At 38.3% G+C, this 14,766-nt stretch overlaps 1 protein-coding gene across 7 annotated transcripts in view; it reads left to right on the top strand.

Moving 5' to 3' along the window:
* Positions 1-14,766, top strand: part of SCFD2 (sec1 family domain containing 2) — a 513,758-nt gene that overhangs the window by 348,882 nt on the left and 150,110 nt on the right. Inside the window, exon 7 of one of the 7 annotated variants that reach the window (XM_063663688.1) lies at positions 9,808-14,354. The exons of the other annotated variants lie outside the window; for them this stretch is intronic. Coding sequence (XP_063519758.1) covers positions 9,808-9,856 — 49 coding nt within the window. The 3' untranslated portion in view covers positions 9,857-14,354. Of the gene's footprint in view, positions 1-9,807; positions 14,355-14,766 lie in introns of those variants that run through there. 7 annotated transcript variants of the gene reach the window in all.

The raw sequence follows: 14,766 nt of genomic DNA on the forward strand, positions 1-14,766 counted from the left end.
AAAAGAGTTAAGGTTGGGGGGCTATAAAAGCTTCGCTTTTACATGCACCTGTGCTTACAGGATGTGTGTCATATTGGTTGGCTGTTTTCATTGGTTACATAAAATATTCCAACTTGGCAGACAGTTACTGATTGGCAACACAAATGCTTCTATAATGTACTCAGAATCAAGTTTCCATTTCAAATTATTGCTGAAACTCATTTTTAAGAACCTGTCATGAAATCACTTAAATTCTGTGCTTTACTGGGAAAATACATGCATGTCTTCAGCTTGAGACATAAGATTTTATAGCTTTAAAATTTTGTATTATGAAAAAAATCTGTTTAAAAACTCCATACATTATTTTAATATGCAAATCACAGAAAATGAAAGTCTCTTATGCAACTTCTCTTAGTATTTGGAGACTATTTCTCCATAATTTTTCCTATATAATTCCTAACATGCTTGTGCATATAGTCCTTAAAATGGAATCACCATATGCCTAAACTTCTACAACTTGCTTTTCCTGCTATTACATATAAATCTACTTTATTCATTTTTGACAGGAATATTATATTCCTTTGGGAAGTGGCCTATAATTTATTTGAACAGTTCTCAGTTGATAGACATTTACGTAAGGTGTTAATTTTCATTTACTTTTTAAACTTAAATACAGGGATATTCACTTTTTAAAGTGAACTGCTATGAGTTTTGACAAATGAATGCAGTCATGTAACTGCCACAATTCAGATACAGAACTTCCCATCATCCCAAAAGTTTCCCCTTACTGCTCCTTTGTAATCAACCCTTTACCCCACAACCAGCCCTTGGCAATCACTGACCTGTTTTCTGTTCTTATAATCTCACCTTTTCCAGAATATCATAAAAATGGAATCATGTAGATGTAGATTTTTTAATTATTATTATACTTTAAGTTTTGGGATAGATGTGCAGAATGCGCAGTTTTGTTACATTGATATGCATGTGCCATGGTGGTTTGCTGCACCCATCAACCCGTCATCTACATTAGGTATTTCTCCTAATGTTATCCCTTCCCTAGCCCCACACCCCCTGACAGGCCCCGGCGTGTGATGTTCCCCTCCCTATGTCCATATGTTCTCATTGTTCAACTCCCACTTTTGAGTGAGAACATGCGGTGTTTGGTTTTCTGTTCTTGTGATAGTTTGCTGAGAATGATGGTTTCCAGCTTCATCCATGTCCCTGCAAAGGACATGAACTTATCCTTTTTTATGGATGCATAGTATTCCAGGGTGTATATGTGCCACATTTTCTTTATCCAGTCTACTATTGATGGACATTTGGGTTGGTTCCAAGTCTTTGCTATTGTGAACAGTGCCACAATAAACATACATGTACATTCATGTCCTTTGCAGGGACATGGATGAAGCTGGAAACCATCATTCTAAGCAAACTATCACAAGGACAGAAAACCAAACGCCGCATGTTCTCACGCGTAAGTGGGAATTGAATAATGAGAACACATGGACACAGGGCAGGGACCATCACACACTAGGGCTGGTCGGGGGTTTGGGGGCTGGGGGAGGAATAGCATTAGGAGAAATACCTAATGTAAATGACGAGTTGATGGGTGCAGCAAACCAACATGGCACATGTATACCTATGTAACAAACCTGCACATTGTACACATGTACCCTAGAACTTAAAGTATAATAATAATAAAATAAATAAAATAAAATAAAAACAAAAAACATACGTGTGCATGTGCCTTTGTAGTAGAATGATTTATAATCCTTTGGGTATATACCTAGTAATGGGATTGCTGGGTCAATGGTATTTCTAGTTCTAGATCCTTGAGGAATTGCCACACTGTCTTCCACAATGGTTGAACTAATTTACACTCCCACCAACAGTGTAAAAGCATTCCTATTTCTCCACATCCTCTCCAGCATCTGTTGTTTCCTGACTTTTTAATGATCAGCATTCTAGCTGGCGTGAGATGGTATCTCATTGTGGTTTTGATTTGCATTTCTCTGATGATCAGTGATGATAAGCATTTTTTCATATGTCTGTTGGCTGCATAAATGTCTTCTTTTGAGAAGTGTCTGTTCATATCCTTTGCCCACTTTTTGATGGGGTTGTTTGTTTTTTTGTTGTAAATTTGTTGAAGTTCTTTGTAGATTCTGGATATTAGCCCTTTGTCAGATGGATAGATTGCAGAAATTTTCTCCCATTGTGTAGGTTGCCTGTTCACTCTGATGATAGTTTCTTTTGCTGTGCAGAAGCTCTTTAGTTTAATTAGATCCCATTTGTCAATTTTGGCTTTTGTTGCCATTGCTTTTGGTGTTTTAGACATGAGGTCTTTGCCCATGCCTATGTCCTGAGTGGTATTGCCCAGGTTTTCTCCTAGGATTTTTATGGTCCTAGGTCTTATGTTTAGGTCTTTGATCCATCTTGAGTTAATTTTTGTATAAGGTATAAGGAAGGGATCCAGTTTTAGTTTTCTGCATATGGCTAGCCAGTTTTTCCCAACACCATTTATTAAATAGGGAGTCTTTTTGCCATTGCTATTTTGTGTCAGGTTTGTCAAAGATCAGATGGTTATAGATGTGTGGTGTTATTATTTCTGAGGCTCTGTTCTGTTCCATTGGTCTATATCTCTGTTTTGGTACCAGTACCATGCTGTTTTGGTTACTGTAGCCTTGTAGTCTAGTTTGAAGTCAGGTAGCGTGATGCCTCCAGGTTTGTTCTTCTTGCCCAGAATTGTCTTGGCTATGTGGCCTCTTTTTTGGTTCCATATGAAGTTTAAAATAGTTTTTTCCAATTCTGTGAAGAAAGTCAGTGGAGGCTTGATGGGGATAGCATTGAATGTATAAATTACTTTGGGCAGTATGGCCATTTTCACAAATTGAGTCTTCCAATCCATGAGCATGGAATGTTCTTACATTTGTTTGTGTCCTCTTTTATTTCGTTGAGCAGTGGTTTGTAGTTCTTCTTGAAGAGGTCCTTCACATCCCTTGTAAGTTGGATTCCTGGGTATTTTATTCTCTTTGTAGCAATTGGGAATGGGAGTTTACTTAAAATTTGGCTGTCTTTTTGTCTGTTATTGGTGTATAGGAATGCTTGTGATCTTTGCACATTGATTTTGTATCCTGAGACACTGCTGAAGTTGCTTATCAACTTAAGGAGATCTTGGACTGAGATGATGGGGTTTTCTAAATATACAATCATGTCATCTGTAAACAGAGACAATTTGACTTCCTCTCTTCCTATTTGAATACTCTTTATTTCATTCTCTTGCCTGATTGCCCTGGCCAGAATTTCCAACACTTTGTTGAATAGGAGTGGTTAGAGTGGGCATCCTTGTTTTGTGCTGGTTTTCAAAGGGAATACTGCCAGCTTTTGCCCATTCAGTATGATATTGGCTGTGGGTTTGTCATAAATAGCTCTTCTTATTTTGAGATACATTCCATCAATACCTAGTTTATTGAGGGTTTTTGGCATGAAGGGTTGTTGAATTTTGTTGAAGGCCTTTTCTGCATCTATTGAGATAATCATATGGTGATTGTTTGTGTGATTGGTTATGGTTCTGTTTATGTAATGGATTACATTTATTGATTTGCATATGTTGAATCAGTCTTGCATCCCAGGGATGATGCCAGCTTGATCACGGTGGATAAGCTTTTTGATGAGCTGCTGGATTCAATTTGCCAGTATTTTATTGAGGATTTTCGCATCGATGTTCATCAGGGATATTGGCCTGAAATTTTCTTTTTTTGTTGTGCCTTTGACAGGTTTTGGTATCAGGATGATTCTGGCCTCATAAAATGAGTTAGGGAGGATTCCCTCTGTTTCTATTGCTTGGAATAGTTTCAGAAAGAATGGTACCATCTCCTTTTTGTACGTCTGGTAGGATTCGGCTGTGAATCTGTCTGGTCCTGGACTTTTTTTGGTTGGTAGGCTATTATTGCCTCAATTTCAGAACTTGTTATGGTTTATTCAGGGATTCAATTTCTTCCTGGTTTAGACTTGGGAGGGTGTTGTGTCCAGGAATTTATCCATTTCTTCTAGATTTTCTAGTTTATTTGCATAGAAGTGTTTATAGTATTTTCTGATGGTAGTTTGTATTTCTGTGGGATCAGTGGTGATATCCCCTGTATTGTTTTTTATTGCATCTATTTGATTCTTCTGTCTTTTCTTCTTTATTATTCTGGCTAGTGGTCTATCTATTTTGTTGTTCTTTTCAAAAACCTAGCTCCTGATTCATTGATTTTTTGAAGGGTTTTTCGTGTCTCTATCTCCTTCAGTTCTGATCTGATCTTAGTTATTTCTTGTCTTCTGCCAGCTTTTGAATTTGTTTGCTCTTGCTTCTCTAGTTCTTTTAATTTTGATGTTAGGGTGTCAATTTTAGATATTTGCTGCTTTCTCTCGTGGGCATTTGGTGCTGTACATTTCCCTCTACACACTGCTTTAAATGTGTCCCAGAGATTCTGGTATGTTGTGTCTTCTTTCTCAGTGGTTTCAAAGAACATCTTTATTTCTACCTTCATTTCGTTATTTACCCAGTAATCATTCAAATACAGGTTGTTCAGTTTCCATGTAGTTAGGCAGTTTTGAGTGAGTTTCTTAATTCTGATTTCTAGTTTGATTGCACTGTGGTCTGAGAGACTGTTTGTTCTGATTTCCATTCTTTTGTATTTCCTGAAGAGTGTTTCACTTTCAATTGTGTGGTCAATTTTAGAATATGTGCAATGAGGTGCTAAGAAGAGTGTATATTCTGTTGATTTGGAGTGGAGAGTTCTGTAGATGTCTATTAGGTCTGCTTGGTCCAGAGCTGAGTTCAAGTCCTGAATATCCTTGTTAATTTTCTGTCTCATTGATCTGTCTAATATTGACAGGGGGGTGTTAAACTCTCCTACTATTACTGTGTGGGAGTCTAAGTCTCTTTGTAGGTCTAAGAACTTGCTTTATGAATCTGGATGCTTGTGTATTGGGTGCATATATATTAAGGATAGTTCGCTCTTCTTGCTGCATTGATCCCTTTACCGTTATGTAATACCCTTCTTTGTCTCTTTTGATCTTTGTTGGTTTAAAGTCAGTCTGTTTTATCAGAGATTAGGATTGCAACCCCTGTTTTTTGTTTTTGTTTTTTTGTTTGTTTGTTTTTGTTTTTTGCTTTACATTTGGTTGGTAAATATTCCTCCATCCCTTTATTTTCAGCCTATGTGTGTCTTTGCAGGTGAGATGGGTCTCCTGAATACAGCACACTAATGGGTCTTGACTCTTTATCCAATTTGCTAGTCGATGTCTTTTAATTGGGGGCATTTAGCCTATTTACATTTCAGGTTAATATTGTTATGTGTGAATTTGATCCTGTCAGTATGATGCTAGCTGGTTATTTTGTCCATTACTTGATGCAGTTTCTTCATAGTGTCGATGGTCTTTACAATTTGGTATGTTTTTGCAGTGGCTGGTACTGTTTGTTCCTTTCCACGTTTAGTGCTTCCTTCAGGAGCTCTTGTAAGGCATGCCTGGTGGTGACAGAATCTCTCAGCTTTTGCTTATCTGTAAAGGATTTTATTTCTCCTTCACTTATGAAGCTTAATTTGCCTGGATATGAAATTCTGGGTTGAAAATTCTTTTCTTTAAGAATGTTGAATATTGGCCCCCACTCTCTTCTGGTTTGTAGAGTTTCTGCCAAGAGATCCACTGTTACTCTGATGGGCTTCCCTTTGTGGGTGACCCGACCTTTCTCTCTGGCTGCCCTTAACATTTTTTCCTTCATTTCAACCTTGGTGAATCTGACGATTGTGTGTCTTGGAGTTGCTCTTCTCTAGGAGTATCTTTGTGGTGTTCTCTGTATTTCCTGAATTTGAATGTTGGCCTGTCTTGCTAGGTTGGGGAAGTTCTCCTGGATAATATCCTGAAGAGTGTGTTTTCCACCTTGGTTCCATTCTCCTCGTCACTTTCAGGTACACCAATTAAACATAGATTTGGTCTTTTCACCTAGTCCCATAGTTCTTAGAGGCTTTGTTCATTCCTTTTCATTCTTTTTTTCTCTAATCTTGTCTTCACTGTTTATTTCATTAAGTTGATCTTCAATCATTGATATCCTTTCTTCCGTTTGATCAGTTTGGCTATTGAAACTTGTGTACGGTTCACGAAGTTCTCATGCTGTGTTTTTCATCTCCATCAGGTCATTTATGTTCTTCTTTAAACTGGTTATTCTAGTGGGCAGTTCGTCTAACCTTTTGTCTTTGTCACGGTTCTTACCTTCCTTACATTGGGTTAGAACATGCTCCTTTAGCTCAGAGGAGTTTGTTATTACCCACCTTCTGAAGCCTATTTCTGTCAGTTTGTCAAACTTATTCTATGTCAAGTTTTGTTCCCTTGCTGGCAAGGAGTTGTGATCCTTTAGAGGAGAAGAGGCCTTCTGGTTTTTGGAATTTTCATCCTTTTTGCACTGGTTTCTCCCCATCTTTGTGGATTTATCTACCTTTGGTATTTGATGTTGGCAACCTTCAGATGGGGTCTTTGAGTGGATGTGCTCTTCCTTTCTGCTTGTTAGTTTCCTTTCTGACAGTCAGGCCCCTCTACTTCCAGTCTGCTGGAGTTTGCTAGAGGTCCATTCCTGACCCTGTTTGCATGGGTATCACCAGTGGAGGCTGCAGAACAGCAAAGATTGCTGACTTTCCTCTGGAAGCTTCATCCCACAGGGGCACCTGACAGATGCTAACCAGGGCTCTCCTGGATGTCGCCTTTTAAATATAGCTTCTTTCACTTTGCATAATGCATTTGTTATGTGTGTCAAGAGTTTAATTATTTTTATAGAAGAGAAGTCTTCTGCTGTGTGGAAGTACCAATGTATTTATTCATTAGCCAGGTGAATATTTGAATTATTTCCAGTTTTTGAAATTATCAATAAAGCCATTATAAATATGCATGTATTGGCTTTTATATGTCCATCAACTTTAATTTCACTTGGGTGAATGTTCAAGATTGGAATTACAGGGTCATATAGGTAAGTGTGTGTTTATCTTCATAAAAAACTGCTAGATTGGCCGGGGGTGGTGGCTCACACCTGTGATCTCAGCACTTTGGGAGGCTGAGGCAGGTGGATCACCTGAGGTCAGGAGTTCGAGACCAGCCTGGCTAACATGGTGAAACTCCATCTCTACTAAAAATGCAAAATTAGCTGGGCGTGGTGGCATGCGTCTGTAGTCCCAGGTACCTGGGAGGCTGATGCAGGAGAATTGCTGGAACCCAGGAGGCGGAGGTTGCACTGAGCCGAGATCGTGCCACTGCACTCCAGTCTGGGTGACAGAATGAGACTCTGTCTCAAAAAAAGAAGGGCTAGATTTTTTTCCAAAGTGTCTATACCGTTTTGCATTCTGCAATATAAGAATGTTCCAGTTCTGCATATCCTTACCAGCAGTTAGTATTTTCAGGATTTCCTTTTTTGTTTCTGTTTTTTGAACCATTCCAGTAGGTTTGTAGCTACCACTCATAAAGACACTGAGTATCTTTTCATGTGCTTATTTGCCATTCATATATCTTCTTAGGTAAAGTATCAGTTCAAATATTTTCCCATTTTTTCATTGGGTTGTTTCCTATATTGAATTTTGAGAGTTCTTTATGTTTTCTAGATATAATTCCTTTAACAGATATTATTTTGCAAATATTTTCTCCTAGACCGTGTTTTTCATTTTGTTCGCTCAACTGTGTCTTTAATAGATCAGAAGTTTTAAATTTTTATTATATTCAATTTACCAGTTTAAAAGAGATTATGATTTTGGTGCCATGTCTAAGACATCTTTGCCTAACCTAAAACTGCAAGGAGTCTCTTGTATGATTTCTTCTGGAAGTTTTATAATTTTACCTTTAAATTCAGATCTAAAGAGCTTCTGCACAGCAAAAGAAACTACCATCAGAGTGAACAGGCAACCTACAAAATGGGAGAAAATTTTCACAACCTACTCATCTGACAAAGGGCTAATATCCAGAATCTACAATGAACTCAAACAAATTTACAAGAAAAAAACAAACAACCCCATCAAAAAGTGGGTGAAGGATATGAACAGACACTTCTCAAAAGAAGACATTTATGCAGCCAAAAAACACATGAAAAAATACCATCACTGGCCATCAGAGAAATGCAAATCAAAACCACAATGAGATACCATCTCACACTAGTTAGAATGGTAATCATTAAAAAGTCAGGGAACAACAGGTGCTGGAGAGGATGTGGAGAAATAGGAACGCTTTACACTGTTGGTGGGACTGTAAACTAGTTCAACCCTTGTGGAAGTCAGTGTGGCGATTCCTCAGGGATCTAGAACTAGAAATACCATTTGACCCAGCCATCCCATTACTGGGTATATACCCAAAGGATTATAAATCATGCTGCTGTAAAGACACATGCATATGTATGTTTATTGCGGCACTATTCACAATAGCAAAGACTTGGAACCAACCCAAATGTCCAACAATGATAGACTGGATTAAGAAAATGTGGCACATATACGCCATGGAATACTATGCAGCCATAAAAAATGATGAGTTCATGTCCTTTGTAGGGACGTGGATGAAATTGGAAATCATCATTCTCAGTAAACTATCGCAAGAACAACAAACACCGCATGTTCTCACTCATAGGTGGGAATTGAACAATGAGAACACCTGGACACAGGAAGGGAAACATCACACTCTGGGGACTGTTGTGGGCTGGGGGGAGTGGGGAGGGATAGCTTTAGGAGATATACCTAATGCTAAATGACGAATTAATGGGTGCAGCACAGCAGCATGGCACATGTATCCATATGTAACTAACCTGCACATTGTGCACATGTACCCTAAAACTTAAAGTATAATAATAATAAAATTTAAGTAAATAAATAAATAAATAAATTCTGATCTATGATCTATTTAGAATTAATTTTCATATAAGGTACAAAGTGTTAGTTGAGGTTCATTTTTTGGATTACAGATGGTAGTTTCAGTACCATTTATTGAAAAGATTATTTTTCCCCATTGAACTGCCTTTGCACATTTATCAAAATCAGTTGATCATATATGTGTGGATATGTTTCTAAACACTGTATTCTGTTCCAGAGTTAAGAATTTTAAAGATCCACCATAGTGCTTCTAAATTTACCCAAGAAATGAAGTTATCAAATCCCTTTAGACCATGTTCTTGTTTATAGCTTAATGAAGTCAAAATGAACACATCTTATAGTTAAATTCAAGTTATAAAAACTCGAATTGTTTAAGGCACAGGTCTTCAAGGTGGAGTGCATGTACAATATGATCTAAAGAAAGAAAATATTAGAGCTTCTGTCCTGCTTTCTGGGCCTCTGACCACCTGTTTACCAGAAGGCCTTGCCTCATTCCCCTCTTGCCTCTTGGAGCAGTTTAGTAGGAAGTGGAACTCACCAGGGTTGGACGGGGTAGAAGAACAAAGTTAAGGAAAAGCAATTTTTGCACACCTTGTTTTAAATTTTTTTTTTTTGGTAAGATTTTTCCAAAGATGAAGATTGGCATAAACTTTTCCAGATTCTTCCTAAAAGGGGAAGTGTGAAATTACAGAATAATTTCCTCTTCAATACACACACATACCACACATCAGAAGAAAAATTTTACAGCTCGATATTTGTTTAAGCCCAAAAGAATAGAATTATTTTTATTACTAAAAGCTTGCCTTCTTGTATTGGAATGGAGTACTAGAAACTGGCATCTTTTTGGTTCCAACCAGCAAGATTTCAAAGCAAGCTACAAAGTATGTGTAACATGCATTTATCAATGAAATGGTTCAGAAAATAACCTGCTTGCCTACTTGTCTCTCATCTCCAGTGTGCCAGCTTACTATGCAGTGGTCCTACCTAACCTTCAAAAGTCCTGAGAACATTTCATCAAGTAACTGATTCAACTTTGTGGTAGAATTCAGAAAAAAAGTTAGTTTGGCAAGTTTGAAAAGAGCCTGGTAGTCACTCCCCCTTTATACTTAACTCATAGAATACTTGACCAGGGAAAACTTAAAACCCCGGGAAAGAGCTTTCTTCCTCTTCTTTTTTTCTTCTTACTGTCTCCCTCTATCCTTCCCTCTCTCCCTTTTCTTCCATCTCTATTGAATAAGTAGCATTGAGCCATAATATGAGGAAATCACAGAAAAAATAAGACATAGTTCCTCCTTGATTGTGTTGAATAGAGAACATATATCCATGGGACAGAGAAGGAGTACTGTAGTATGATTCACAAAGAATTAGCCTACAGATAATTTTACCTAGTTTTTCCAAGGGATATTTATATTTGTTATCAATAAAATAAAATATTGGCAGTCTTTTGTCTAATTTGACAACAAAAAGAATTTAAAGAATAAAACTTTAAGCATTTCTCTCACATATTTTTCTTCTTCTCTTTTATTTATTTATTTATTTATTTATTTTTTTTTTTTGAGACAGGGTCTCGCTCTGTCACTCAGGCTGGAGTACAGTGGCACAGTCTCTGCTCACTGCAACCTCCGCCTCCCAGGTTCAAGTGATTCTCATGCATCAGCCTCCTAAGTAGCTGGGACTACAGGAGCCCGCCACCATGCCCAGCTAATTTTTGTATTTTTAGTAGAGACAAGGTTTCACCATATTGTCCAGGCTGGTCTCAAACTCCTGACCTCAAGTGATCGGCCCGCCTCAGCCTCCCAAAGTGCTGGGATTACAGGCATGAGCCACCGTGCCCGCCCACATATATTTTTCTTAAAACTTTAATATTGCTACCATAGTCTATCCCATAAAGAAAAATAATAAAATCTTAATTAATACAAAAATGTACTTACTTTACTTTCTTTCTTTATTGTTTTTGTTTATGTATTTATTTAGAGATGTGGTCTCACTTTGTCACCCAGGCTGGAATGCAGTGGTTTGAATGCAGCTCACTGCAGCCTCAGCCTCCTGGGCTCAAGCGATCCTCCCACCTCAGCCTCCCGAGTAGCTGGGACTACAGGTGGGTGCCACCACACCTGGCAAATTTTTGTATTTTTTGTAAAGGCAGGGTTTTGCCATGTTGGCTAGGCTGGTCTCAAACTCCTGGTCCCAAGTGATCCGCCTGCCTTTGCCTCCCAACATGCTGGAATTACAGGCATGAGCCAATGCTACCAGCCTACTTTTTATTAAATATGTGTATATTAATTGTTCATACTCTTCTGTAGATCACTCCCAGACTTCCAGGTGAAGAACTTAAAGAATTGCCAGAGTAACAAATGCAAAGAGTAGGTGGAGTTATAGACTCTTGGGGCTGGGAGAGATTTCTCTAATCACCCTATCCAAGCATGTTGGAAAACCAACACTGGGCAGGTCAGCCCACTTTACCTACATTACTGCGCAGGGCACTTCAGAGCTGGACCAGTTCTTTCCTGAAAGTACCTCAGACTGTGGCAAAAAAAAAAAAAGAAAAAAGAAAAAGAAGTGTGTGGGGCTGGGTAACTGAGCAGACCTCATGAAGGAGGTGGACAAACAAGGCCTGGAAGGATGGGAAGAACAGGGTAAGCTTAGAGGATGTGTTTGCAGAACTCTGGAGTTTAGAACCCTTCAGGGAAACAAGCCCATGATTCTGGATGAGGCTAGCTCAACTAAAGACAGGTCTGCTCACTGATAATGTGGTCAATTAGGAACTTAAGGAGATTGTTACCTTGGTGTATATTAACTCTATCAGGTCACTAGGGTGACAGGCAATTCATTGCTGTTTCAAAACAGTAATTTGTACACATATCATTTGGCCAGAGAAGTTAATTAATAACTTTTACACTTTCACTAGCAGGGAAAAAACTGAAAGAGTTTAGTAACCATTGTCAACTTTGGAATTTGTCATTCTCCATTTCTTGCCTTTTCCTTTTAAGAAAAAATGATGGTTTGAATTTAAAAGTTTGCATTTTATGTTTTTTCTGCTTGCCCTGCACTGTACCCTATTAGAGTGACCTTCAAGTAATGGCAGTACTACTACTCTAGCTGTCTAGAAGTTATGGAGTATTTCAGACACCCAAAAGGGTCTGGCTCCTAGAGTGATTGCCTAAAATGCTGCATGATGATAAGCCAGTATGGATTTGCAGGGTTCTCAATGTAACTTTATCTACATGTCCCTAGCTGGCAAGATTAATTCAGCCCTGAAAATGCTAATCTTCAAACATGGCTCTGATATCCTTGTTTCTCATTTAGTGCATCATTTAAAAACTGGCCCTGTGGCTATGTTGCTGTAGCAGGACTGGACTAGGAAATTGGAGGCAGCATTCTTAGCTCATGTTAAGTCATCTGTTTAGCCAACAAATACCTATAGAATGTCAACCATGTACCAGGCATTGTGCTAGGCATCGGAAGCACAGTGATAACTCCTGCCCTGGTGGAACTTAAGTTATGCCTCTAATTAGCAGTGGGCTCTGGGCAAGTTTTCCTTTCTAAATGCAGGACTTGGACTGGATATTCTTGAAACGTCTTTCACAATGGGAATATTCTACTCCTGAAAGCAGCGAGTTTCCTAGAATCTCTGAGTGGAACTGAGGGGCAACTTAAACAGTGTGGAAGAAACTCTGTAATCACAGTTTAACAAAAAGAATTTTAGTTTTTTTGTGTCTTATTTTGTTGTTGTTGTTGTTGTTTTTCTGGTGGTGATAGCTTACTTTTCTAGAAAAGTGTATGAAATTTTTCCTGAGAAGGAGAAAGAAAAAAAAAAGAAAAACCGTAGTCTTTTACATATCCATGTTCATGAAAGTACATGATAAGAACATAATTCAGTCTAAGTAAAAAGATTTCTTGAAACTTTTAACATGTGAAATTATCCCTGTGGAAATCAAGTATGTTAGTTTTGTACATGTATTTAACAGAGGTTACATTTTGACAAACTTTTATTTAAAAATCCAGTCCATAGATCCATGAGGTGACTCCAGTTAAATAAATGTTGTGTGTGTGCTGTGGTGCACAGCAGCAGGCCACAGGGGCCTCATCCTCCAGGAGCTCACATTGTGGTAGTTTTTCCCACATCAATTGAATAGCTTTTTCAAAATCTCTTTTTTTAACTCAAATTTTTAGAATTTATAATGGAAATATTCTGCCCTTGGATAGTAGGTAGATCACAACAGAACATGCTGAGATGGCATAAGAGTGAAAATTTAGCATAAGAGTCCTACTACGGCAGTGAAAAATTGTGCTTTGATAAACTGATAGAGATTGGGAAATAACTATCTGCCTACTGTGTGATCTCTAAATTGTACTTACTAGGCATTCTCCATCAGCAGCATGGAGAATATATGTTTTCTTTGATGTGTTTTTTGGTTTGGAAGTATGTATGTTGTTTGGCATCAATTAAACTAAAAGATGTTCTCATGGATTAACAAGAATGTTTATTTTAATGTTTATTTTCTAATTTCGTTGTAAGAAGGATATCCCCATCTGTGCTTCATTCATGATAACTTGGAAATAAAGATATTTTTATTTGTATAAGTGTGATTTGAGAGTTTGAAAAACTGAATGTGGTATTATATGACCAAGTATAGATTTCTGTTTCAGACGTGGCCACCCAGAAGGGCTAAGCCACCTTCCCCTCTATTTCTTACCCCCTTCTTCTGTTCATTCCATTCCTTTTTTTCGTAACTATAGTAATGGAAACTTTCAGCAGAGCAACACAGAGGGGCTGTGGAGATCCTCACATGTTGGATTAATCACGTGTGCCCTGTTTATCTGTGAATAGATAAGGTAGAGTATAACCAGTGGGACAAATGCAGTGGATACTCACAGCGCCTAAGCTAATATTCTAGGGGGAGTCAACAGGGGTTTAGAAGCTGTGTCAATGTCTTCAGGTTACCAAGGACTGCTTTCTTCAAAATGCTCGGGCCCTGGGATAATTTGAGCCAATGTGTGTTGATTGAGGTGGTGACAGGACCAGAGTTAAAGGAACTCTGGAACTGCTTCAGAGTAATGTCAACCCATGGATTAGGTGAAAACCTTATTTGGAGTGGCTGAAGGCAAAAAAAAAAAAAAAAAAAAAATGGCCTGAGACATAAACACCTTTCAATAAAAGTACTATCCCTAATGATTGCTGAAAAAAACATGGGAATATTTTATTTCTATTTTTTAGAATTTTGGCAGAAGGTAGTGGTCTCAATTTGGCACTGGATGGCCAGTCTTCAAAACAAGTGAAACCAAATATCTAGAAAGAACCAATAGTGTCTTAGCCTACCATTTATTCATGCAACTATTCATTCATCAGCTATTTATAGCTTGCCTACTTTATGTCACTTCCCCTCAACCTTCTTTTCTTTTCATCTCTACAACCATTTCTTCAATATCTTCCTCCAAGTTGATTATGCCATCTTAAAAACGGCTTTAAATCTTATCTCTCAACCTATTACCTGGGACAAGCTGGATGAAAAGCCTTTGGTCTTCAGTGTTTGTTAGCCAGTTTGAGTTAAATAAGAAAAGATTGAGCCAGCCACCACCTCTTTGGAAGATTTTTCTGGGGCCAAATGTTAGCCTAGAATCCTTCTTATTGGGGAGGTAAGTGAATCTTCAAGGCTTCAGGTTTCCTTGTGATGGCTAGGACTTGGTGTTAGGGTTTTAGAAGTGCAGCCACAAGAATTTAATGAAAGCAGACATCTTGAAACCAGCAGGTTTCCATTGCTTGGTTGTTTCTAGATGCCCAAGAATAAGGCTGCTGCTGACTGGGGAGTTTATGTTCCAAGCCAGCCTCAGATTCATTTGAATTACAGTGTCTCTAGAACTCTGGCTTGTCATCAGTGGGGCTTCCCTCCACCACCACCCCCAATCTCCCACA

Source organism: Pongo pygmaeus, chromosome 3 (genome assembly GCF_028885625.2).
Source record: "Pongo pygmaeus isolate AG05252 chromosome 3, NHGRI_mPonPyg2-v2.0_pri, whole genome shotgun sequence".
NCBI classification, from domain to species: Eukaryota; Metazoa; Chordata; class Mammalia; order Primates; family Hominidae; genus Pongo; species Pongo pygmaeus.